The sequence below is a fragment of the Monodelphis domestica genome, chromosome 1, assembly GCF_027887165.1.
Source record: "Monodelphis domestica isolate mMonDom1 chromosome 1, mMonDom1.pri, whole genome shotgun sequence".
Taxonomy (NCBI): domain Eukaryota; kingdom Metazoa; phylum Chordata; class Mammalia; order Didelphimorphia; family Didelphidae; genus Monodelphis; species Monodelphis domestica.
The window spans coordinates 225,842,879-225,870,860 of NC_077227.1; the positions used below are offsets into that span (position 1 = coordinate 225,842,879).

General features: G+C 41.9%; 2 protein-coding genes across 2 annotated transcripts in view; one reads left to right on the plus strand and one right to left on the minus strand.

The window, feature by feature from the left end:
- ITPK1 (inositol-tetrakisphosphate 1-kinase) overlaps positions 1–27,982 on the minus strand; it is a 386,351-nt gene that overhangs the window by 39,622 nt on the left and 318,747 nt on the right. The gene's annotated exons all lie outside the window — the stretch shown is intronic.
- Positions 5,604–27,826, plus strand: CHGA (chromogranin A). Its single transcript, XM_007472565.3, has 8 exons — positions 5,604–6,432; positions 7,522–7,568; positions 14,110–14,203; positions 14,566–14,634; positions 17,601–17,702; positions 20,817–21,248; positions 23,568–24,016; positions 27,315–27,826. The coding sequence occupies exons 1-8, from the start codon at positions 6,387–6,389 to the stop codon at positions 27,396–27,398; spliced, it is 1,323 nt and encodes a 440-aa protein (XP_007472627.2). The 5' UTR covers positions 5,604–6,386; the 3' UTR covers positions 27,399–27,826.

Genomic DNA, 27,982 nt, shown 5'->3' on the forward strand with positions numbered 1-27,982 from the left:
CATGCCTAACTTTACTCTAGGATATCAATGAGAATGGAAAGGTTCTTTGAAAAGAAAAACAAATATTTTTTAAAAGATGTAAAGAAAGGAGCAGAGGGGAGCCCTACTATGTATCATGAAAGTGGAGGATGTGACAACAAGAAGGAAAGGAAGAAGGAGCCGGGAATTTTTGGAGCTATGTAAGAGGATCTTCTCCAGAGAAAGGGACATCTTGTGTTCCAAGGAATAAAGTACTATTGAGTAAGAGCTCATAGGATAATAGATTTAGAACTGGAAGGAACCTTTGAAATTATCAAGTTCAACTCTTTCATTGGAAACTTGAGGCTCAAGGAAGTTACTTGACCAGGGAATGTAACTAATAAATGCTAAGTAGAATCTGAACCCACATCCTCTGATGGCAAAGTCAGGAGAATTCTTCCACTGTAACATCTGCCTTCAGTAAAGAATGGTCAGAAGGAGGAGTAAGTCACGGTGGCTGACAATTCTCCTTTTAATACCAACCTGAACTATACTTTGAAGAGAGAAGGGTAACTGATCAATGATTTAGAGTCAGGAGGGATTTCAGATGAGGGATCTTCAAAGATGAAGGCAGCTAGTGGGTACAGTGGAGAGTTCTCTGGGCATGGAGTCAGGAAGACCTGAGCTCAGAAAGGACTACAGACACTTAATAACTGTGTGGCATCAAGTCACTTACACTTGCCTCAGTTTCCTCATTTGTAAAATGGGGATAAAAAGAGCACCTACCTCCCAGGGTTGTGTGTGTGTGTGTGTGTGTGTGTGTGTATCAAATAAGATAATATTTTGATAGTTCTTAGCATGGTCCCTTTAGCATTGTAGGCACTAATAAATATTAATTTTTGTTATTGTTTTTTTATTATGTATGCTGTCTTCCCAAAGCATAGATCTGCAATTGGTAGAGTTCTCAACTTTTGTCAGATCTGCCCATTGCTACCTACCATTGGCATGATTCATGGGATAAAGGATACCTCTAGAAGGAAATTAGACAGTATTGCTAGGGAATGAGATGTCTTTGCCAAAAAAATTAAAGGCAATTTTCCAAATTTGAGGCATGCCCCTCTTGGAGGATGGGGGAGATCTGCTGATATCCTCTTGGGAGGAAGGAACATGAAGAAATTGTTACGTCTGTCTGTCTGTTTTTAACCTTTATCTTTTGTCTTCTTATTAATTCAACGACAGAAGAGCTACGGTAAGGATGAGGCAATCAGAGTTAAGTGATTTCCCTAGGGTCACACAGGTAGGAAGTGTCTGAGGCTATACTTGAATTCAGATCCTCTGGACTCCAGGCCTGGCACTCTATGCCCTGTGCCCCCTAGCTGCCCACAAACTTGTATGTTTTGGAGTCGTAAATAGAGATAGGGATTACCTGTGACTTCATTAGAATAGGGAACTAACTACAACTGGAAATCAGCAGCTTCTCTGGGACATATGGTTGTATAGAGGTACCCAGAGGTTAAGTGTCAGTTAGTTTTAGAACCCAAGTCTTTCTGGATGACTCTCCATGCATTACACCATAAAGCCTCTCTGTTCACTATATTTCTTTTATTTCTATTATTATTTATTTCTTTTTACCTTCTTTTTTTCTATAATTTTGAGTGCCAGATTCTCTTCCTCCCCAACACTCTTCCACCACAGAGGAAGCAAACAATATAATAGCAATTATTCATGTGCAATCATGGAAAGCATATTTCCATATTAACTGTGTCACCAGAAAGCAATAAATGAATAAATATTAGCTATAACTTTCAATATATTAGAGCTAGAAGGGCCCTTAGTGATTAACTAGTCCAAGACGCTTAGGGTCAATGTCATACAGATGGTGCTGGACTCAGTCTAGATTTCCAGTCCTAGGGACTCTAGTATAAATACATGGTCTTCAGTCATAACAAAAATTAAATAAAAATCGATAAAAGGGAGGTAAATATAGCAAATTTAAGGTAACAAATTGGGGATGTAAAGTGCCTAGTTGGGGATGGATGGAAAAAGAATTGGTGTAGAGGCACAAAGGTTTCTTTACCTACTCTTCTACCTTGAACTCTTCCAGTTCCAGGTAGCATTGGGTTGGGTACTGGATGCTGGTCTCTTCTTCTAGCTTTCTGAAGAAACCCTGACTGTAGGGAGAAAGAAATCAACCAACATGCTTTTATTTATTAAGTACTACTATATGTCAGGCACTGAGCTAGGTATTGAGAATATAGATATAATGAAGGAAATGGTTCCCACTCTTAAGAAGATTATCTTCTGCCATGATTTGGGAAAGGGCTAGGAATTCCAGATGGAGAGAAGAGGGTGGGTGCTTTAGGCAGTCACATTCCCAGGATACCATTGCCTCCCACCACCTATGGTTGGCCTGGAGCCCATGCTGTCCCCTCTTGACAGGCAAGTGCTGGAGTGTAGTTGCTCCTAGGACCTCTTTAGTGCTAGTCTACTATGACCTATCCCCAGTCTCTCAATCCGGGGTTGGGGGAGGAGGAATGAAGGAAGTTCCCAGGGCAGGACAGGGAAGGGATGCCAAACACTGAACCCTCTTCCTTTCAAACCACCACTGGGTCACCGTCCCATCCCTTTTCTCCACATTTAGTCCCAGCTAATTTCTACATCCTGTCACAGATATATAAATGCTGTGGGTAGGAGTGGGTATCTGCTGCCACAGTATTTTCCTTTCTCTCATTAGGAGGTCATTCATGATGGTGCAGTGGAAAGAATTCTGTCTCTAGGAGATCAGACAACCTTGAATCACCAAGGCAGACTTCATGCTGTAATTGGTAGAGAATTGGGCTTGCAATTAGATCTAGATTAAAATCCTACTTTAGATACTAGCTGTGTAACCCTGAACAAGTTATTTAATATCTCTGGGCCTCAATTTCTTCTTCTGTAAGATAAGAGTTGTGTTGGATGGGTCCTAAAATCCCTTCCAACTCTAAATGATTGATTCTATGACAGTGAATCAGTAGATTTAAATTTTTATTGTATTTTAAGATATTATTTTTGTAAAATATAATTATTTTAACATATATTTTAAATGTATATTTTAAATATAAAGGGACAATTTCAATGTTATAAAATGTAAATTCTTATGTATTAAACATTTATGTACTAAAACATGAGCTAAGAAAATAATTATTTGATGGAAAATGGAAGCTATCACTGCATAGACTATCTTAGAATAGACTATTTTTCACTACTGCCAATGGAAGGTAGGAGCTTGAGAAGAGAAAGGTGGATTTGGAAAGAAAACAGATGGTTAAAAACAATGATATCCAAGAAAGGAATGTGAATTTCTGGGGCATAGCTAAAGAGGATAGGAATGATGCAATCTTGGCCCAGGACTGAGTGCATCTAATGAGGGTTGGTAAAAATATATTTACTGGAGAACTGCAATTCTCATTAAGAGGGTCTTAAATGGAAAATGGAAGGGAAGAGAGAACACTGCCCACACATATTCACTGAGCTAGATGTCAGAGGGAGTAGCCAGTAGGAAGAAGAACTTTGGTGGAGAGGAACAGGAGACAGCATTCAAGAAAAATTTGATTTCTATGCCCAAATGCTGAAAGGCTAGATAACAGGCAAACTAAATTGGAAACCTAAATGCAAAAATGTAAATTTTACCTCCAAGGTAACACTGACACATAATGGAATGTGATTCATGAGAATATGGCTACCGACAAAGGAAATTGAAGGTGATGGTTGAAGAGAATTGGAAGTGACGAAGATATTACTGAAGAAACCCATAAACCAGAAGGGGAAAGCATTTTGGGGAAAAGTTGGATTCAATGAAGATTAACAAAGATAGCAACAAGGGCAGTTAATGGGAGTTTGGTTGTGTCTAGAAGAAAAAAAGTGTATTTTTCAAGCTCCCACTATGTGTCAGGCACTCTTCCTAGCACTTTACAAATATCTCAGCTGATCCTCATAACACCTTTGGAGATAGAGCCGATTATAATCCCATTTTATAGTTGAGGAAACTGAAACAGATGGGTGAAATGACTTGCCCAGATTCATACAACCAATAGAATCTGAGACAGGATTTGAACCCAGGATTTCCTGACTCCAGGTCCAGTGCTCTATTCTAGTAATCTGTAGAAGTGATCATCAAACAGACAAGCTCAAAATTTGAATGCAACGAACTAAATTCATTATCTTTGTCTACCTCGACTTCCTATTTATTAACCAGCATGGAACCTTTGGGATTTGGGGTAAGAAACTGATGGTTATTTTCCTTCAGCATATTTCGGCATTATTAGGAAATCTTCAGTTAAAACTTTAAGACCACTCCTGATAGTTCCTACCGACTCAGTAGCCTGAGCTATAGGGGCTGCAGAGCAGGCTTTGGTAGTCATCCAAATGCTCCAATTGTTGGTATGAAATTGTTGGATGGGTTCAGATAGCCCTTATTCTCTCTCCCTCAGACTGGTCTATAAACATAGGTTGAGTAACAGTGAATTTATGGAGCTGGAGTAGGCCATTCACTGAAATTTCTTTGACCCTGCCTCTTTCAATCCTTTTCAATCTCCTTTCCTTCATTGTAGAAGTAAACTCTCAAGAGTGTTCATGAGAAATCATACCATGATAACCTATATTAGACTATTTATCACCACAGAATCAGGATCATTAAATGTCTGAAAACAACTGTCAAAATTTGTTGAATTGAAAAAAAGAGAAAATTTAATTTAAAAAATTAAAATAAATTAATTTAAAAGAAGCATATTCACACACACACATATGAGAAATTGTACCATGCATAAAAAGAGCTTCCTTCACATAGCAGCATCCTCAACATCAGACTCCCCTTCGAATTCCCATGAACTCCCTTATTGTTGCATGCAATGGCAATCTATATTATATCAATGTATCTTGGGATATATAGTTCATCTGGGTTTTGTAACCTGGACTCATCAAGGGCAGCTAAGTCTTCTTGTATTGTTTCTTGGCTAATCTTAAAGTTTTAACTCTTTATTAGCTACTTTTTTTCCTGTCCCTTCCTGTGTAAACTTGAGTTTTCTTGGCAGAGAAAACAGAAGAAATATAAAAGTTGAGTAGTCCTATCTTTTCTCCATTGTCTATTATCACGTCCACCACTCAAAGCAATGTGTTATATCCAAGAGTATGCTGGCAAATTTTTAACTGAATGGCTAACTGGAAAAGTATATATATACATAACATACTTTAAGTTTAATCTACATTATTATTTTCTGTCACTTTCTTAAGTTCAGATAATCAACAAAACAAAAATTTAGCACAGATATGTAGTGTTTCATGATTTCTGACATATAAATCATCAGAGATCATATATTCATTTTACAGATGGGGAAACTGAGGCTAAAGTTATGTGCCCAAAGTCACACAGTGAGTGAATGGCAGAGTTGTGATTGGAACACAACTATCTCCCAGTTTAGTGCTCTTTTCAGGACACCATGTTGCTTAGTGTGGGCACATGAAATAATTATTCAACTAAATGTTTTGGGGAGACATTTCTCATATTTCCCACAAGTCACAGGGATTTCTCTTTCTCTGGGAACTGAACAAGCAAATTCACATTACTGCTGATCTGGTCTCGTAGCTACTCAAGTGTCCTGGGCTGAATCTAACTGGGTTGGGACTCAACTCATAGGATCATAGGATTTACAACTGGGAAGGTTCTTAAAGATCTAAACTAGTTTGATTCCTTCGTTTTTCCAATTGTACTATGTATATGGGGAAATTGAGGTTAAGTGCCTTTATAAGTGCAAGGCTGGGATGTGAACCTAGGTCTTCTGACTCAATCCAGTGACTTTCCACTACATTACCCTGGCTTCCTCAGTTGCCCTCCTGGATCTGTGATGCTGTCTCTCACTTGAGGAAACCGCCGCAATGGAGTCCAGATGCAGCGATACCTGAAGGCTGAGGGAGACCTGCAGAAACAGCCGGCACTTCGGCACTTCGGAGCAGCTGCGCAGGGCAGAGGATGGAGAATGGATTGGGGCTGGAGGTTGGGGGAAGACGGGCGGGCCCTTTTGCCTTGACTTCATTTCCGGGAGGCTGGGAGCAGTATATAAGAGGAGGTGTGAGGAAGCTGCTGCTGCAGAGCTCGGGTTGGAGTGCTCAAAGACTGCAGGCTGACGAGAAAGGCAAAGAGACAGCCCAAGGCGTCGCCGCCCCCATCCCCAATTCTCTGACAGTTTTTTGCCCCCTGCCACCTCTCTTCTGAGAGAGCCAAGCAGGTTTCCTCTCCTCCAGTAGTGCAAGGCAGCTCAAAAATAGCAATACATTTGTCTTCTTTTCCACCCCACTCCCCCTCGTCAGCTGCCAAAGTCTTTAGAACCTCTAGCACTTATCACCCCGAGGTCCACAGGTCAATTCCAGGCCGAGTTTGTGACCCAGGACCCACCATGAGCTTTCCCGCCTTCCTCCTCCTGCTGGGCTCCATTATGCAAGGTAAGCAGTGAGACCGGACTGGAGAAGGCACGGTATAGGGGTAAGGATTGGCGGGGGATGGGGGGTGGGTGGCAGGATAGAAAGGAGAGGTTCAGCAGTACCCAAGCTGCTCTCCTGTCTAGAACTACAGGGAGCTGGGACAGGCGATGCTGTCCAGGTCTCTTCAGCACCATGGACAGAGACAGCGACTCGGGCCACTTAAAGCCTCCCTCTCTCGCACTCCCCTTTCGCTTGTCTAAACAGAAGGCTGAGGTTCTGCTTCTAAGGTCCAGGATAAGGGTCTACTATTGCAAAGGGGCCCTGCTGCTTCCTGAGCTCTCCACCGGGGTTTACCCCCACTGCAACCCGGGCTCAGAGCCTGATGCTGGTCAAGGTCATTGGCAAAGTTGGGGGAAGGGCTCAGGGAGATTTCAGTTATGTTTCTCTTTTCCTTTCCTTCGCTTCTTCTCTTCCTCATCTCTCTCCCCTACTATATCCCTCTCCCGCTCCATCATCTCTCCCTATATTCTTCTCTCCTCCATCTTTCAATCTCTCGTTCCATCACCTCTTCTTTTCCCCATTTCACCCTACCATCACCCTCCTCTATCTTCCTCCTTTTTCTTGCATCTCTTCCCTTCTCCTTATTCATCCCCTCTTCTAACTAAATTGCTGCCTTTGTTTTCCTGGCACTTGCTTAGAGGTCTCCTGAGCCATCTGGGAACCCTCCTATTAGTGCCCAGGAGACCTGCATCAGGGCTGGGAGCTGTCCAAACAGTCCAATGATTGATACTTTTCAGGACAGCTCTACCTTTCTGGCCTGGGGAGAATGATTATGAAAACTCCCTTGCCCAATCTTCCTGAAAATCTATCTTTGGGGGAAAGAGTATAAACATTTGTTGTGGAATTAGGAGCTGTAATGAAGAATCTTCTCCCCCTCCCCCCCGCAAACCTAGTGTTTGGGAGCCCATTCTAGAACCTGTATCAGGAGAGAAGTGAGCCCCTGGGTTGAGAGATCTCTACTTGGGGTTGTCCCTGCTTCCCAAGTAAAAGGGAGATTGTGTGCCATAAATCTAGCTCAGGAGGAATAACCTCTTTTCTTTTCTTTTCCAGGCATTGCACTCCCAGTGAACAGCCCAGCAAATAAAAGTGATACTAAGGTAAGGCACATAAAAGAGCCTCAGTGCACCTCTGGGTGTGAAAGCGTTAAGTGGGTTCTTGGATCTCTACCAATGGTTATAGTGAACTCATGGCCACAGGGTTAGATAAAGGAAAGCCGAAGGCCCCCAAAATGATAATTTCTCACACTCAAATTATATGGCAAAGGAAAATATTAGAGTTCTTTCTCCAGTTTGTTTAACACAACTCTTATTAACCATCTTGTGTGAATCCTTGGCTCCCACTGATGTGGATGTGGAGTTAGGCTGTATCTGTGCCTGCCTTAGTCTAAACTTGTCACCTACACAACTGAAATAGTTAAAGGTACAATGCTTATAATGCATTTGAACAACTGAAATGATTATATATATATAGTCTTGTTTGCACATACAGCTGAACTAATATAATCTAAAATTGAACTAGTGCAAATGTGCAGCTAAAACTAATCATATGTTTGATTACACTCATACAATTTGTACAACTGAATTATTTGTGTCCAACTGAATTACTTGTATACAACTGGACTAAGATATTTGTGTAATTATGTTAGCACAAGTGGCCAATGGACCCCAAACACTACTTAGTCCATTTGTACACCTATTCTATACATGCTTTAGTTGATTATTCCTCTCTGGATACTAACATTCCTTTCAGGATTTCTGTTCTACTTGAAAAAAGGACTGAAGAGAGGAAGGTGATTTTTCTTGAATAAATGTTCTATGTTCATTAAAGGATGAGTTTACAGCTAGAAAAAGAAACTTGGAGGTCATCTAGTCTCTCCATTCCCCATTTAAACATGATTAAACTGAAACTCAGAGAGGCTAAGAGGATCAAGATTAAAGAGGTAGCAAATGCCAGAGCTTGAACCCATATCCTCTGACCCAAAATTCAGTACTATTTCATTGTGTCATGGAAACAGACCTTGTGAGATAAACTGCAAATAGTCCCTGCTGTCAGCCTACTTCTCACTCTGGTCTCTGGAATGCTCCATTAGGGATCTAGCCTGCTATGGCTCCATCTCCTTCACTCCCTAAAGTGGGAAATGATAAGTACTTAGACCATTAATCTTGCTACTTCTATAAGTAAAACCCAGACTTGGATGTTAGTCTCAAAGTCCCATTTTATTAAGAGATACAATTTCAGTGGAGGTAAGGTATCTCAGACAGACTGATTTCAGGAAACCCACTGAAGTACACTTCCCTAATAATGTTTTGGAGCAGCCTGCAATACACACTTACATACATGGTTATGAGTCAGGATCAAATCAGAATTGGGTTTCCAAACTTCATCTCATTTCAGGCTTCACTTTAGACCAATCTCAATCTCCATTAGTTGTTTTTTCCCCATTTAGTTGCTTTACAAAATACTCCATTAGGGAGCCAATAATAATAGTTGACATTTATAATGATACTTTAGAGGTACAAAATACTTGACACACAACAGCTCATTTGATCTTTACAAATACTGTGAAGCAGGTAGTGTAAATACAGCTATCCCCATCTTATACGTGGACAAACTGAAAGGTTACCTGGCTAATTAAGAGCAGAACTGAAAATTGACTACAGGTCTAGTGTCTTTTCAACATATCATTACTCAGAAAAAGGCAAAGATCACTGGCTCCAAGTATCCAAAAGATTTCTAAGTCATTGTTCTTACAAACTGCCTTATAGCTCCTGCTTTGACTAACTTTGGATTCCTTGATTTTCAGCCGACTAATTTACACCCCCCTCCATTGGCTATCCATTCTTCCCCAGAGCTCCTAATCACAGAAATATGATGTCAGAGTGGGATAATTAATGCCTTGGAACATAGAATGTTAGCAGTCCTTATCCTGAAGTCCACAATGTATTTCAGTTTTATGAATTTGGTTTGGAATATATATACACTGTATTTGCTTACTTCTCACTGAAATTTAGTTTTTAAAAACATTACTCTCAGAATAGTTTCATAGGTTTCACCAGACTGCCAAAGAGACACAGGTGGATTTAAAGCCCTGCTTGTGAGAAAAAATTTTTATAGATGAGAAATCCCATTTCAAAAAGGCAAAAGAATCTGGCTGAGGGCAGAGAATTAGTAACAGAAGTGAGACTAGAACACAGGTGCCCTGACTTACAGCACTGGGTCCCTTCCATTTTTTCCTCACTACCTGTCTTATTAGAACAATTTATTTTTCAGAAACTGTTATCATCAACTAGTATTTAGTAGGTGTCCATAGTATAGCTAGCACTTACAATGCAAAATAACTCAAAGCAAGTCAGATCCTGCTTTCAGAGAGCTCCATAAAAGAGGACACTCACGACCTCCTTTGACAATCACTTCCTGGAAACACAGACCACAGTCCTACAGCCAGCTGTGCTAGGCAGTCAATAACAGCTCCCTAGGCATCCATTGTGTGTGGGACATGTTCCTAGATATCAGCATAGGCTCATCAGGCCCTGGCTATGTGACAATACTATGTTGAAGGTTGAAAAACACTGTATTGAAGATTGCAAAACTTGCTCAATGGCTCCCCCAGTCAATGTGACCATTGGCTTCTTTGCCTGGTTGCCTTGGCGCCATGCAGATGTAGCCTTGTGTCCCTTTAGTCTCTCCTCTTCTCACTACTGCTATTTACAGAAGAGAGGTGCCTCCTGCTCCCCTATTTAACAGATAATACTCTGGATTCTGGAATGTCAGAGTAAACCCCAGGGGATAGCTAACTTACCTTCTAGGTCTGGCCTCTGATCTATGATATACCTGGAGATCCTGAATGGATGGTCTTATAGGAATAGCAAATCCAGCTCCTATTTCTATAGCATTGCATGGATTATAGAATTACAGCTATAGAGCTTAAAGGGACCTCAGAGGCCATCTAGTTCAAGCCCCACTGTCCCATTTTACAAATAAGGAAGCTGAGGCTGAGAGAGGCTAAGTGATTCCCCCAAGGTCACAGTGGTAGTAAGTATCAGAGGTGGTATTTGAACCCAGGGACTATGAGTCCAGAGCCAGTCACTGTTGCAGAGGGGAATAAGTATTTTATAGCACCTACTATGTACCAGGCAATGTGCCAAGAGCTTTACAAATATTATCTCAATTGATCCTCACAACAACTCATTGAAGTAGATACTTTTACTATTTTACAGTTACCGAAACTAAGGCAAACAGAGCTTAAGTGACTTGTCCAGGGTCACACAGTTAGTAAGTGTCTGTGTCCAGATTTAAACTCAATTTTTCGTGACTCCAGGCCTGGTGTTCTATCCATTGTCCTATCTAGATACCACAAAGTGAATTATTTTCAACTACCCTATGAGGCTGATTGTACAAGTTGTGTTACCTCCCTGTTATTGATGAAGGAACTGATGTATAGCAAGATTGACTAATTTGCTTAAGTTGCACAGTTAGTGTAAGAGCTGTGTAGGGGTCAGAGCTAGGAGTTATGAGTCCCAAGTTCAGTAAAAAATCATCATGGTCACTGTCATCATTAAATAAATAATTAGCATTTATATAGCACTAGAAGGCTTGCAAAGCACTTTAAAAAGATCTCATTTTATCCCCACAACAACCCTGGGAGGTAGGTGCTATTAACATCTCTATTTTATAGATGAAGAAGTGGAAAGAAGGTAAGTGACTTTTTGAGCTAATTCAAACTGGAGGTCTCTGTCTCCAGAGCCAGTCCTCATTTCACTCTTCTATACTACCTCTGAAATGCCATGATGCCTCTTAGGTTCATTTATTTTGCTGGGAATTCAACCTATTAGCATTGGTGGCCCCTTTTAGCTCAGAGAGAATCTGGAATAAGACATTGAGCATAGGAGACAATTTGGAAACAACTGGGAGAGATTTTATAGATCATCTAGTCCTGTTCTCTTATTTTACAGAGTAGGAAATTGAGGCTCTTTGAACTGAAATGACTTGCCTAGAACCTTGTAGTCAGTAGATGGCAGAGCTAGGACTTGAATTCAGATCTTTTGGCTCTTGGTTCACTATTCTTTCCATTACATCTTCCTGTTACCATGTTCCAGTGTAGGACACACACAGAGGTTCTTCATAGTTCCCCATATACTTGAGCTTTTACTCTCCTTGAAGTCTAGCAGAACTGAATTAATTTGTTATTATTTCCCAGAGTTTTGTCTTGGGGAGGAGGTGAGTATTTACTAACTATCTAGTTCATCTTAATGAGCAAGTGAGAATTCCTTTTTTTCTTATTTTTTCTTATTTGTTTATTGCATTAAAATTCCCAGGTATATTCCTCCTCCCCACACTAGAGAAGGCATAATTTGACAAAAAGATATATGCCTATATCAAACTATATTTTGCTCATTTCCATTGGTCAGTTCTTTCTCTGGGTGGAAATACACAAATCATTCTTCAAACAATATTTCTGTTGCTGCATATAATGTTCTCATAGTTCTGCTCATTTCACTCTCCATAAGGTCATGTAGGTCTTTCCATGTTTGTTTGTTTTTTTTTTAAAATAAAAACCCTTACCTTCCGTCTTGGAGTCAATACTGTGTATTGGCTCCAAGGCAGAAGAGTGGTAAGGGCTAGGCAATGGGGGTCAAGTGACTTGCCCAGGGTCACACAGCTAGGAAGTGGCTGAGGCCGGATTTGAACCTAGGACCTCCCGTCTCTAGGCCTGGTTCTCAATCCACTGAGCAACCCAGCTGCCCCCTCCATGGTTTTTTTTTTAATTAACCTGCTTGTCATTTCTTACAGCACAGAGGTATTCCATCACAATCATATACCCACAACTTATTTAGCCATTCCCTCAAAGACAGTCAATCCTCTGTTTCTAACTTTGTTGGAAGTTGCCAGGCCAGCATTGTCCAAAAATTGTTCTTAAATTTGTCTAATTTGGACACCCAGCATATGAATCTAAATCCTAAAATATTATCTGAATAGAACTCTCAGTGAATCATGACTGACCTGAAAAATGACTGACAGCAGAAAATGCGAATTAGTTTCCTCTCCCAGGAAGAAGCAGAATCAGAATTACAACTTTTCCAAGCTGGGAAGGGATGCCAAACTCCAGTGTCATTTACAACATCCTCAATGAGTGGCTTGAGTCCTTTGATCATGGGGGACACATTATCTTATAAAGCAGCCACTTTGAGACAGCTCAAATTATTTGGAGGTTCTTCCACATCATAATCTGAAATGGGTCTCACTGTCATTTGTCCATTGCTCTTAGTCTTCTCCCAACAGAGAATTTTGAAGAAGGTAAAGAATTTTCTGAGTACCCAGATCCATCTTCTATTTTTATTTGGTCTGTTTACTCAGTACCCAGCTGCTCAGATTGGATTTCTCCTCTGGAATTGGGCCAGCCTCCATAGCGGAGCCTTAGCACTTTGCATTTAGTTATACTTCAAAACTCCAGAGCATTTGGAGTTGGAGGTTTGGATTCCAGTTCTGTCTTTTAGTGTGTGTAATTCGGCAAATCACTTAACCTCACTAGAATTCAGATTCCTCATTTGTAATAACAAAAAAAAAAAAAAGACAGCTAGCATTTATATAGGATGTTAATGTTTGCAAAGAACCCCATAAATATTATCTCATTTGGTCCTAACACTAGCCATAGAAGATAGTTGCTATTATTATTTCCATTTTATAGATGGGGAAACTGAGACAAACAGTGACATGGCTTGCTCAGGATCCTACAGCTATTAAGTGTCTGAGGCTAGATTTGAGCGCAGGTCTTCCTGATAGTACTCTATCCACTGTACCACCTAGTTTCCTCATACTAATATCTCATTTATTCCTCACAATAACCTTGATATGAAGTAGGTTCCATTATTATGCCCTTTTTACAGAAGAGGAAACTGGAGCTGATGGAGGTGAAGTAATTTGTCTAGGGACATATAGCTAATAAGTGCCAGAGGCAGGTTTCAAAGTTAAGTCTTGTTGGCTCCAAGTATGGTGCACTGTACACTATGCACAACCTAGCTACCTATAAATAAGTCAAAGAAATCCTTCCTAAAATTTCCACTCATTGATTGACCTTTTGTAGTAACATAGAAAAGCCTACTTTTTCTTCCACCCAATCAACCTTCAGCTTTGGAAGGCAATCTTGTCTCCCTCCCTCACCACCCTACACTTTTTCAGGCTAAGTATAGTATACACAGTTTCTGAAACTGTGAATGTTATTTTATAAACATAACCAAACAAAACTGAGAAGGACCCGTGGCCCTTTCACAGACTCTAGAATCACTCTGACAGTTGGAGAAGAGAAAGTAAATGCTGCTTAGCTATGGGGTATAAATTTGTGACTAAGCCAAAACGAAATCTTTCTCTAAGTCTTTGGGTGACTTGGACTAATAGACATATCTATCCCCCAAATAGTGTCATGGTTTCTTCTACTCTATCATGGCCAGGGCCAGCCTTTAATCTCTCTCTCTCTCTCTCTCTCTCTCTTTCTCTCTCTCTCTCTCTCTCTCTCTCTCTCTCTCTCTCTCTCTCTCTCTCTCTCTCTCTCTCTCTCTCTCTCTCTCTCTCTCTCTCTCTCTCTCTCTCTCTCCCCTTCCTCTCCCTCTTCTCTTTCTTCCATCCTTCTCTGTCCCCTCCCAGGTGATGAGGTGTATTGTTGAAGTCATCTCTGACACCCTTTCCAAACCAAGCCCACTGCCCATCAGTGAGGACTGCTTTGAGACCCTTCGAGGAGGTATCTCTACCATCTGGTTGGAGATGGAATGGGGGGCAATGGGAGTGGGGGGAGAGACAGTTTTTGGATTTTGACCAAAACTGTTCCTACTTTGAAGATCTTGAACCTCTGAGTGGGTGTTTGCCCAGAGCCAATTGTGCACTTACAAGGTATTTGTGAATGGATGGATGAACGAACTTTGTGTCAGATATCTTTGGTAAGCTTTCAATAAAATCTAGGAGCCTGGGACTGTTCTGAATGTAATCTAATACAACATCTGACTGGGCCCTGCTGTTGAATGTTGTGGGCAGCTGATCATATGGAGGGAATTCTTACTCAGCTGGTTGCTGGAAGCCATCCATGACAATGATCTGTTGTTGCAGATGAAAGGATCATTTCAATTCTCCGCCATCAAAACTTGCTGAAAGAGCTCCAAGAACTCGCCATCCAAGGTATTTTACAGCTATTTCATATATAATGGAGGATAATCCCTGTGTGGGGAGAAATTAATTCTCTATATGTATAAGAGTTTGGCTTGTGCTGTTTCTAAGCAAAGCGGGAATCCAAGGAGCCTTATACTTCTCTTGTATGATTATTATCTTTGAATCAGAGAAAGCTAGAGCTAGAAGGGACCTTTAGAAGGTAGACTATTAGAATAAAGAATCACAGAATGTTAGACTGGATGGTCATTTGGGAAACCCTTCCCTTCTGCCCTTGGGGTCTAAATGAAACGAGTATCCTGTCCAAGTCCATCCTCAGCCCTGAAGGTAGATTCTCTTCCAACTTCCAACATACTATGCTTTATGTGTTTTTTGTTTTTTTAAACCTTTACCTTCCATCTTAGAATCAATACTGTGTATTAGTTCCAAGGTGGAAGAATGGTTATGGGCTAGGTAAGGGGGTTAAATGATTGGCCCAGGGTTACACAGTTAGGAAGTTTCTGAGGTCATATTTGAACCCAGAACCACCCTTCTCTAGTTCTGGCTTTCCATCCACTGGGTCACCTCACTGCCCTCACTTTTTATGTGCTTCTTGAGTAGAGGAGTGACGAGGTCCTTCCTGGACTTTAAGAACATTAATTTGGTCATCTTTTGGGGAATGGCTGAACAAGTTGTATCTAGATTCCAAGGGGGCCTTTGTGTTCTAATATTTTGTATGCTAACATTCTATATTCTCAGGTCCTTTCCATCTCTAATATTCTCTTTCTAAGTCCCAACATTCCTTCCAGAGCTAACATGTTCCAAAGTTTCCTCCAGTTCCATTATTCTGTGGTTCTATGCAGTGTTTAGAACAAGCTCTCTCTGACTCTAGGTCTTTGATCCTCAAATGGAAGCAGGTGACGTATTTTGGGCTTTACATCTAGAGATGCCTTGTCCCTAGTGTGTCCTTGCCTTAGACCCTCTTCCTGTCCATCCCCCCAAATGCTGGCACAGCAGGTGCTGACTAAAGTCTCAGAGGGATTCTCTGCTCCTTCCTGGGAAGCTTCCAGGAGAATGTGAGCATTTATGACCTTTCCTAAAGAGGTTCCCTAACTTTCCATCCCCCTTTGCTGATTCCTCTGACTCTGGCATTGCTCTCAAAAAAAGAATCAGTGGTTTTCTGAGTTTCTTATGACCTCCTTGTCTGGGGTCTCATTTCTGGTTCAATGGACTTCATTTCATGGGCTTCTCTTCTCTTTAGACTCTTCTCATGCCCCTTTCTTAGCTCCCTCCCAACCACAGGAACTGGTTTTTCCCTACTTAGAAGAATGGCAGGTCATAATGGGTGAAAAATAGCCCTGAGTTAGGTGTAAGCAAGCATGGGGGTCTAATTCTAACATCATAGAATCTAAAAATCTCAGAGCAAAGGGCATATTTTGGGCCCCAAGTCTGTTAGTTTTGTGATCTCGTGTATTCAACAAGCATTTATTGAGCAGACACTGTGTGCTTACACTTAGGATAAAAGACAAAACCAAAATAATCTCTGCCTTCAAAGAAGTTACAGTCTGGTGAAAGCAAATAATATGTGTACAGGACAAGGAATAATGAAGTATATGCGTAGTAATTTCAGAGGGGAGGTCCTGAAAGGAAGATAAGATAGCTTTCTGTAGGAAATGGCCTTGGAAATCAGGGATTCTGAGACATAGAAGTGGGGAAGGAGCCCCTCCTAGGCACTAAGGACATCTTATACAAAGGCATGGAGACAGTATTCTGTCGGGGAAATAGCAAGTGAGCCAGTTTGACTAAAACAGAGGATGTGAAGATGAATAATGCATAATCATCCCAGAGCCAGGTTGTGAAGATGTGTAAATGCTGAACAGAAGCATTTTGTCCTAATGGCAGAAGAATAATATGTCCAGGTCTGGACTTCAAGAATATTAACTTTGCCTATCAATTGGCGAATGGCTGAACACGTTGTGGTATGTGGTTGTGATTTAACACTTCTGTGCTATAAGGGAAGATGGGCAAGATGGTTTCAGAAAAACCTGGGAAGACTTACCTGAACTGATGCAAAGGGAGGTGAGCAGAACAATAAGAACTATATTGTACAATGCCCAATTATAAGTGACTTAGCTATTCCCAGCAATTCAATGATCCAAGAAAAATGCAGAGAGAGACCTGAGGGAGTCTGAATGCAGAACCAGGCATCCTTTTTTCACTTTATTTATCTCGCAACAGAGCTTATATGGAATTGTTTTGCATGATTTCACTTTTATAATTGAAATCACATTTCTTGCCTTCTCAATGGATGAGGGAGGAGGTGGGAGGGAGAAAATTCAGAACTCAATTTTTTAAAAAAATGAATGTTAGAGATTTTTATAAAGAACATTAACTCAATAGCTGTGGAGGAAATGAGGAGAGAGGGAAAGGGAGACAGGAGGCAAAGAGCAAAATTATGAAGTTACTGCAATAGGATCTAGAACTGAATTTAGATTTAGAACTGAAAGAGACCTTACAGGTCCAAATTCCTTATTTGTAGAGGAGAAAACTAAGATCCAGTGAAGCTAACTTGTTTCATGTCAAAGGAGTACTGATAAACCTGGGTTTAGAATCCAGGTCCTCCCTGAGGAATATGGAAATACGGGTTGCATGAGAGCACTGGTATAACCTATAACAGACTATTTACCACCCCAGGGAGGGAAGGAGAGATTCTGAATTGCAAAATGCTAGAAAACAATGTCAAAAATTGTTTTTCTATGTAATTGAAAAAATAAAATTTAATTTTAAAAACACTGGTTTATCAAGAATATAATCCTTATGAAGTGGTTGGGACAGCGAATCGTCAGGTCTGTGTTATGGATGAGAAAACTGAAGTTCTTGCTTTTTTCTCCATCTCAAATATTTGAAAGGTTGAAACCTAGTTTTTTAATTTTTTTATTTTTTTTCTTTCTAGTTCTTTTAAAGGGGCTGCTTTTTCTTCTTCTCTTTCCCCAACTCAGGTGCCAATGAGAGAGCCCAGCTGCAAAAGAAAGACAGAGGCTTTGAGGATGAACTTTCTGAAGTCCTTGGGAAGCAACATGATGAAGAGACCACTGGGAAGGGTCAGTACCAGACCAACTGCTTTGCCCAGAACACACCAGAATGGGGACAAACGTAGATGTTCTTGCCGACCTCCTCTCTCCGAGCAGCCTCTCTGGTGTGCCGAGTCAGCCTTCTGGCACGGGTGACAGAGGTGGCCGTGGCTGGGATTTAGGCCTTGATGTGTCAGCAAGGATGGAGCCGAGCAGTTTCCAAGCTCCCGAGTGAATAGGGATCATCTTTCCTGATGCTAGAGAGCTTTCTAGGGTCATAGAGCTTACTTAGGAGACCCAATCTGGGGCACAGACAGCCCTCTGTTAGGCCCTTGCCATCTTCTCAGGCTTGGCCAAAAAGGGACTTTTTGCACTTTAAATCTCAATTTACTCTCCCACAGCTCCTCTTTGGGGCCTTACAGGGAGGTGGGCAGTGGTCTTGCCTCAGCTCAGGTAGAGAGAACCTTGTGTTTACCTGATGGTTAAATTGGGGCTGGAAGAGACCATTTAGGTCTTGCCAAATCTCATCTCACACAACTATTTAGGGGTGGAATCAGGGCCAAAATCCATTTCCTAGCTCCTTCCCATATCTCTCTGGCTGAAGTCAAATTACATTTACGTATGCCAAACAGAAGCATCTGTCTTTTATCCTAATGGAAATAGGGAGCCACTGGGGGTTCTTGAGTAGAGGAGATATGGCCAGGATTGGGCTTTAAAAACATTAACTTTGACCATAATTTGGGGAATGGGTGAGGATCCAAACCTATGGTTTCATTGGTGTAGGGAACTACGTAACCCAACCTTCTCATTTTACAGAGGAATTACTTGAAGCTCAACAAAATCAAGGGGTGTGCTTATGTGACCTTGGACAAGTCACTCAAGTCCTCTGGGCCTTGGTTACCTTATTTGTAAAATGAGGGAATTGGGCTCATTGGCCTCAGAGGTCCCTTCCAGCTCATGGTAAAGAAATCCCTCCAATAAATGCCAAACAATAACAACTCTGTAGCTGAGAAGACGCCAAAGAGTTAAGTGACTTGTCCAGGATGGCAGTGAGTAGGGGTCAAGGTAGGTCTTAAACCCAGGCCAGTTCTTTATCAACTTAATGCCTCCACTTATAAAAATTTTGCCAAGAACTTTATGGACATTATCTCATTAGACCCTCGGGACAACCATGGTCAAAATGACTTTGCTTTGTGATCTTGGACACGGGAGTTCATTGCTCTAGATCTCAGTTTCCCCATATGTAAAATGGCAGAGAGGGTTGGAGTAAATGGTCTTTAAGTTTCCTTCGAGCTCTTTGATGCTTCTAATGATGTCCTGTGAGGAAAGGTAGCATAGGCTTTCCCAGGAAGTCTTGCAGGAATGCTCTCTTTTGAAAGGAAATGTTTACATACCATATCAGTGGAAGGAAGAACTTTTCTAGCAATCAGATAAACCAAGTGGAATGGACAGCCTTGAAAGGCTGGAGGTCTTAAGAGGAGGCTGGGCAGCGACTTACTGAAGATGTGTTTTAATTGCCAGGTGGACTAGATTAGCTTCTGAAGTGTCTTCCAAAGGTAGGATCCTATGATTTTATAATTTTAGTGAAAAATTTTTAATTAGGAGCTTTCACTAATTAATCCCCCTCCAACAAGATTCAAGACAGATTCTTTGTTGTTGCCAGCTTTTTGTGACACCATTGTGGCATTTTCTTAGCAAAGACACTAGAGTGGCTTGCCATTTCCTTCTTTTATAGATGAGGAAACTGAGGCAAACAGGGTTAAGTGACTTGCCCAGGGCCACAGAACTAGTGTCTGAGGCCATATTTGAACTCAGAAAGAGGAGTCTTCCTGACTCCAAGCCCCGTTCCCTATCCACTGCACCACCTAGTTGCCCCTCAAGACAAACTAGTCAAATCAAATGCCCCTGACCAAAGAACAGTCATATGAAGTCATGCATATTATCCCTGTCACATAAGAAAGTTAAGTGACTTTATTCGACACAGGTGGCATTTCAATAGAGGGATTAGGATTAGGCAGCTAGGTTGTGGGTAATTGGATGGCCCTGGATTCAAATCCAGCCTCAGATAACACCTGTGGGACCTGAGGCCAGTCTCTTAAGCTGTCTGTCTCAGTTTCTTCTTCTTCTTTTTTTTTTGAACCCTTACCTTCTGTCTTGGAGTCAATACACAGTATTGACTCCAAGGCAGAAGAGTGGTAAGGGCTAGGCAATGGGGGTCAAGTGACTTGCCCAGGATCACACAGCTGGGAAGTGTCTGAGGCCAGATTTGAACCTAGGACCTCCCGTCTCTAGGCCTGACTCTCCATCCACTGAGCTACCCAGCTGCCCCCTCAGTTTCTTCTTCTGTAAATTGGGAATAATAATAGCTCCTACCTCTCAAGGTTGTTGTGAAGATGAAATATTTGTAACATACTTTGCAAACTGAAAAATGCTATATAAATTCTATTATTATTTGAGCCCAAGCTTTTTGGTCTCTAGGTCAGGCTTCTTTCTGCTAGTCAATGCTATCTAAGATGGAGTCCATTATATCATTTAATGGTTTAAGTGAAGGATTTATTAATAATGGTTTTAATTCATGTGTAAAGGAAGGATTTGCCCATTTAAGTGTGTGGAAGACACCCTCAACTATAAGGCAGATTATGTAACCCCTGTTATCTTGCATAAATCCCAGGAAATTTATTGAAGCCCTTGGAAAGGGAAGCCACTGAGTAGGGTTGTAAAGCTAGTGTCAGTGGTAGGATCTGAACTCAGTTCTTTCAGACTACAAGTCCGGCCCATTATCCAATACAACAGGCTGCCCAATCTTAATCCATGCAGAATGAACCATGTCACAATTCTCTGTAATTCAGAAGGGCACCATAGTGTGAGACGTCTCAAGTACGAGTGCAAAGGTTGGGCTCCGCATTCGTGTTCAGGACCCGGAGACAGACAGAGGGCTTAAGCTGTGATAATCTGAGAGCGGGACTGTGGCTTCTCTACATCTCCTACTGACACTCAGCTGCTTCCTAAATGGGGAGGGAATGAATTCGGGGCGAGACAAGTGAAGAGGCCGCAGGAAGGCTGGTCTGGCTATCGGACACAGACCTTCCCGTGAGTCTGCTGGGTCTGTGTTCATGGTCTCCTTTTTCCATGCCCATCTTGTAGGGGAATCGAGGGGTGCCTCCCTTGAGACGCCTGCTGAAGATGCTGGTGAGTCTAATGAGGAAAAGAGCCTGGAGGAAAGAGAAGCTGAGCCCAAAGAGACCAACCCCCAAGAAGCCAGGGAGGCCTCGGAGGAGGTGAGCTCCGATAGCACCCTGGACAGCGGCCTGACCACCGAGGAGCACAGAGACTCCAAGCCCGGCCAAGACAGCAAGGACCGCTCCAGCGATTCTCAGGAGAGTCTGGATCTCAAAGAGGTGGAACCAAGTTCCAAGAAAGATGAGGATGCAAATGAAGGGGTGGAGGAGGAGGAGGAGGAGGAGGCCCATCCAGCCCAAGGGAGAAATAAAGAAGCATCAGATGAAGAAGGCCCCACGGGCCCATTCAGTACCAGCCCACCCCTGGATGAGAAGGAGGAGCCTTCCAAGGGAGACAGTATGTATGGCAGAGCTCTTGCTAGGGGTGCCATGGTCCAGGGTAACCCTATTTCTCCCAGTAAACCCCTGGTTGTATATTTGCTTGCTATTGGACACAAACCCACGAATCTGTGAATTTACAATTAGGTCTAGTTTGGGTTCCAGGGCTTAGATAAGCTCTAATTTCAATAGTTCACATTACAAATCACAACAGTGTTGTTCCCATTTTAGAGAGTAGTACAATGAGGTCTAGAGAAGTTAGCTTACTTGCCTAAACTCACCTAAACATTAAGGATCAGTGTTGTGGCCTCAATCTAGGTCTCTTAATTCTTAGCCCAGTGCACGGTTCCTTAAATAAAGAGACATAAATGAGGAAGCTGTGTGGCTCTGTGGACTGAGAGTCAGGTTTGGGAACAAGAGGTTTGGGTTCAAATCTAGCTCCAGACATTTCCTGGCTGTGACCCTGGGCAGGTCATTTAACCCCAATTGCCTAGTTCTTACCTCTCTTCTGCCTTGGGCCTGATAGCACAAATCAGAAGGTGAGAGATCTTTAAAAGACAAGACATGAACACACCCAAATCAAAGTAATACACATCCTATCTCTCAAGTGTCTACCTCAGGGGATTTTTATGAGGATCAAATGAAACTGTGTAAAGTACTTTGCACTTACCAAAGTAGAAGTTATATTTATCAATATTATTTCCACTAAAGCAGCAGTGTTAGCAGCACAGAAAGAACACTAGATTTGTAATCAGGGGGTCTGGGTTCAAATTCTGGTTCTAGCACTTACTAGCTAGATGACCCTGGGCAAGTCAACCTCTCCGAGCCTCAGGTCCTCATCTATAAAATGAGGGCATTTGACTACATGAGATCTAAGGTGCCTTTGAACTGGCAACCCAAGTTGCTATAAATGACTTACAAAAAAGCCAGCATTTTGATAGCATTTTAATACTTACAAAGTGCTTTTCTTACAATAACTTTGAGGTATGTAGCAAAAGTATTGCTGTGCCCACTCCATGGCTGCAAAAATGGAGGTTCAGACAAATGAAGTTACTTTCCCAAAAAAGCTAATAAGTATTAAAAGTGTAATGGGAACCCCAGATTTCCTGGCTCCAAGTTCAGTGCTCTTTCTGATACACGATGGGGGTCTCAGAAAATAAAATGTGAATGCAAAAAGATGAAATGCATGCATTAAAAAAAAGTTGAAGAAATCAAGAAGACAGCATATGCTTTCAGAGTAGTCAGCAGGGCAGTTGGGTAGATAGAGCACCAGGCCTGGGGGTAGGAGGACTTGGATTCGAATCTGGACTCAGATACTGCCTAGCTGTGTGACTCTGGGCAAGTCACTCTTGCTCTTAGAGCTGTTATTAAGACTGAGAGTAAGAGTTTAGAGGAAAAGAAATAAATGTTGACTGAAATAAAGTATTAGTATGGAAGGGGTCTTATTTTAGAGCTGGAAAGGACTTTAAAATAGGAATGTTAGCCCTAGAAGTACTAACTGACTAGGAGTCAGGAATACCCTAGTTCAAATCCGACTTCAGATCCTAGCTGTGTGATCTTGGGCAAGTTTGTTAGTCAACTGGAAAGGAAATGGCCAACCACTCCAATATCTTTGCCAAGAAGACTCAATGGATAGTATTGGCATGTGGTAGTGCATGAACAGAGAATTGGATGTGAGTGAACAGCAATAGCACTAGAAGGGGTTTTAGAACATGAAATATTAGGACAAATAATAAGGCTTCCTCTCATTCCTACTTGCATTTCTTTTGAAGGAGATGGAGGCAGCCAGGGGCAGTAGTGGAGAGAACATTGGCCCGTAAATCAGGAAGAGCTGAGTTCAAATTCAGCCTCACAGCCTTATTAGTAACATGATTCTGGGCACATCATTTAATCTGTGTCTGCCTTAGTTCCTTCATCAATAAAATGAGGATAACAGTACCTTCCTCCCACAATTTTTGTGAGAATTAGGTGATATTAGAAGGCATTTAATAAATGTTTGTCTCCTTTTCTTTAAAGGATTCTCCAAGGGTCTCTCTTCTCCAAAGACTTTATTTAGAATTCAATAATTCAAAGAATTTATTTAGAACTAAGTTGGCAAACCAAGTGTGTCACTTTTAATCTGCCCCAATTAGGGACATTCCTGCTAGGTTTGGTATGTGGCAATAACAAATTATTCAGGTCTGGCCTCGTCCATAATCCTATAGCAGATAACGGGACTCAAGAGAGGATTTTTAGCAAAACCTCACATAGCCAGTGAATGGACAGGCTGAGATTAAGATTTGCCCCAGAGACACATTCCAATCAGATATTTTTCTCTGTCCTGTGCCATCAACTTCAGGTCAACCAGACCTGAATGGAAAAGGGAAGGTTGGGCAAGAGGAAGTGAGATCCCAGGAGGAAAAGGGTCTGAGCCGACGTTCTGAGGAGGACACAACAGCCCCCGAAGACATCTTCAGCCCCAGGGTCAGCAAGAGTCAGGAACTGGAAGAGGAATTCTCCAAAGAATGGGATGACTCCAAGAGGTGGAACAAGATGGATGAGCTAGCCAGAGAGCTGACAGCTAAGAAGCGGCTGGAGGAGAGCAACAGTGAGGAAGAGCCAGACCGCTCCATGAAACTCTCCTTCCGATCCCACAAGTATGACTTTGGGAGCCCCATGGGGCTCTCAAGGAGAACCTGGAAAGCTCACTCCAGAGAGGACAGCACTGAGGCAGGCTTGCCTCTCTCTCTCAGGGGTGACCCAGATGAGAAGAAGGAGGAGGAGGGAAGTGCTAACCGAAGGACGGAGGTTGGTATGATAATGGAGTGGCAGGGACTGACCTTTGGGGGGGATGGGTGAGGAAGAATGGGGACCCAAGAGCAAACAATTTAAACAATATAGGTGAAGCCCATTGGGTTTAGAATCAGGAAATTGCAGGTTTGAGTTCAGCGCTGCTCCAACTATGTGACCCTGGGCATGGTGTTTAATCTCTCTGCACCCTAGATTTCTCATCTGTGGAATGAGTTAGTCTTTCCTTCCAGTTCTATTACCCTCCCTCCATTTCTATGAAATAAGCTGTCCTCTGGAGCTGCAGGCTCCATTTTTCATAGGTTAAGTGATTTGCCCAAGGTCACATGGCTGGTCAGTATCTGAGGCTGGATTTAATTTGAAATCAATCTTCCTGACTCTAGGCCCAGCTGCTCCTTAACATTCTACTGCACCAATGTTGCCTATAAATGAAGGAGAGGAGAATCTAGGCTAAAAAGGCTCTTCCCAGAGTAGGACAAGCTTCTAGAGAAAAAGGCTCTGATAAGACCTTGATGTTAATGCTTTATAGTTGTGTGGTAGGGGTTGGGCTAGAAGGAGAGAGTACTCCAGCCCTAAGAAGGCCCAGAGATCTGGGTCAAAACAACAAAAAGCCAGATTCTAGGGTTTCAAGGGCTCAGTTCCATTTCTTACTAGCTGAGCCCTGGGACACTCAACTTCTGTGACTTGATTTCCTCATTTATAAAAGGAGGTTGTTGGATTCAATCTCTATGAAGTGGGTAGGCTCCTGAAGGAACAGGTGATTTTTCTAGATATTTAAATCAGGGTATTGCTGCCTCAGCAAATAAGTTTCTTAGCTGATGGGACCTATTCCAGTTTTAGGCAAGAGCATTCACAGATTGTTGGAATGAGCTTAGTTCCTAAAGGAAAAAGACTCCTCTGAAGAGTTAGCTTGGTTTAGTGAATAGAAAACTCTGCTTTATGGGTACCAGCTTAAATTAACATTCTAAGCCCACAATAAGTTATTTAGCACCTTAGGGATCTAGGTAATTCCAAGGCTTTGAATGGCAGAGAAGGCAATTACCTACTTTGGCAAGAAGGAGCTAGGTGGATTAGATTTTTGAAAAACTTTTTTAAATGAATTTTTTCTTTTTTCCTCACATGTAAAAACAAATTTTGGCATTCACTGTCTAACATTTTGGGTTCCCTCTCTTTCCTCCTGAAATGGTAAACAATTTGCTACTGGTTATACATGTTCTAGAGCTGGAAAAGATTTAATTCAAAATAGAATCCAAAAGCTGTATCAGCTTGCAGAGAAGAGTACTTCCCTTATAGAGATCAAATCCAGCAGCCTAGGAAGCATTTCCTAATCACTGCAGCCTCCTTGCTTTCATCCGCCCATAAACTCCTTCAGCACCTAACAGACTTTACTGCCTAATTGTTTCTTGGGTGTTAACTTCCTCTCCCCCACTAGACTGTGAGACTGGAGTACCATGTCAGGGTCCTTAGGGAGGAGTCTGTCTGAAGGCTGTCATGATTGAAAGAGGGCCTGGTTTTGTTCTGCTTGGCCCCAGTGGGCCAAACTGGGACCACAGGGGTACTGATATAATGAAAAGAATGCTAGTCAAAGGCTTTTGGATTCTGAATTTCAGCTCTGCCACATTTTCTGTATGATGAAAAGGTGAGTTACTTCACTTCAGGTCTCAATTTCATCATCTGTAAAAGGGAGTTGGACTAGAGGACCCCTGACGTCCCCTTCAACTCTAAAATATTCTGATCCTGGGTTAAAAAAGGAGGCAGATTTTGATCCAGTGTAAGAAATGGGGTTTTTTTTGGTCTTAGTATTAATTTTAAGATAGAAGAGTGGCAAAGACTATACAATAGGCGTAAAGTGACTTGTCATACAACTAGGAAGTGTCTGAGGTCAAATTTGAATCTTCTGATTGGTGCTCTATGCTCTGTGCTGCCTAGCTTCCCCTAACATAGAGGTTCAAACAGAGGTTGTCGTTTTTTGGTCACAAAGCTCCCGTTGCTGAAGTTCTAAGAGGTGGAACAGCCACTTGTCAGGATTGCTGTAAATGGGACTCATCCCTCAGGTGTGAGATTAATGAGATGACCTAAGAAAGTTTACAAATCCAATGCTTCCACACACCCCTATATCATAGGCAGACACAATTTCAAAGTCTAATCTTGGCTGCTGGGCAATTTATTTATAAACTTGGGCTCTATCAGCGAAGACAATATTGCTCCATCTAGCCTTGGCTGGATCACAGGATCATTAGAGTGGGAAGAGATCTTAGAAGCCATCAAATCCATTCCACACCCCTACTCATTTTACAGATAAAGACACCAAAATAGAGAAGTAACTTGCCCAGAGTCACAGTTTGTAAATATCCAAAATGGTATCTGAACTCAGTTCTTTTCTACTTAGAATTTTATCCCGTATGCCAGGTGTCAAACACAGCTCCTGAGTGTTAGTAACTAGATTAAAATGTAATTGGAGGGAGTAAGTAGTTCAGTGGATAAAGAGTCAGGCCTAGAGATGGGAATTCCTGGGTTCAAATCTGGCCTTTGATACTTCCTGGCTGTATGACTTCAGGCAAGACACAATCTTCACATTGCCTAGCCCTTATTCCTCTTCTTGCTTAGAACCAATATGCACTATTGATTTTAAGACAGAAGTTTAGGGTTTTAAAAAAATGGAATAGAGAAATAGTTAACAAAATTAACAAAACACAGATAACATTACATTTTAAGACTTGCATCCTGATGCCTTAGGTGTGCATTAGCGGCCCTGGTTCATTTGAGTTTGACACCCATGCACCCCACCATCTTGGGTTCTTCCCCAAAGAAGTCTTTGTGCTTTCAAAGAGGGTCTCTTTTAGGTCCCAAAGTCCCAAAATTTGTGGAGATCGGGGCTCTTCTAACACAATAATGGCAGCTGATATTTCTATAATGCCTTGAAGTTTACAAAGTGTTTACCATTTTTCCATGAGGGGGGAAGTGCAAAACCTACAAACTCCAGTTTTTTGGCATGCCCAGGGTTATACATTCAGTTCTATATATATCATTCCTGACTTTAAGGACTGTAGTCAGAATATGGAGTGCTGATTGGTTCCACTTATAGCAAAAGTAATTTGTGTCTGCATTTCCTGTTGCTCTGGAAATAGGGGTACAGCTCCGATATGATGGATATGAATAAGGTATAGTTCTACCTGGAGGCTGGATTACATGACTGCTGGAAGTTCCTCTCAAGAGTAGCATCTCCCTACAACTTATTAGGGCTACAGAAGGGATTCTGTGGATGGACTTTACTTCCCTTTCCATTTGTGTTTTCTAGGACCAAGAGCTGGAAAGTCTGGCAGCCATAGAGGCAGAGCTGGAGAAGGTTGCTCACAAACTCCATGAGCTCCGGAGGGGCTAGAGGGCTGACTGCTGAGATCCCATGAAATGCCCAGAAATTCACTTCCTCACCCTGTTTTTTCATTTACTAATTCAAATAGGGATGGACCAGGGAGGGTTTAGGCAGGGAGAGAGTGACCCTGATGTACCCTCATTCTCAGTCTGCCCCCTCCCCATGCCACTTGTGACACTTGCAAAACACACTTTTTCACTTCTTGAGTTTCTGTCCCCCTCCACACTCTTTTCCCACCTTAAAGCCTCTTCTTGCACTTTGTGTTGGCCATTTGAAGACAATTAGACAGCTTTTCTAGAAAGTTTTCCCTACACTGTTAGGTCCAATGAATACAACTGCAATAACTTGTTCTCTTTGGATTAAAGTCAGACTACTGACTGTAATATATTCTATATAAAATTTATCTAAGGAAAAATAAAACTACAGTGGGCTCCCTGCTTCTTCTTTGGACTCTCTCTTTAAGCTAGGGGTTGGGGGCTGGCTCCTATAGTATTGGTTAAAGAATGTTGGAATTAGAAAGAAGTAGCTGGGGCATCTGGGTGGCTCAGTGGATAGGCCTATGGGTGGTCCTGGTTCAAATCTGGCCTCAGACA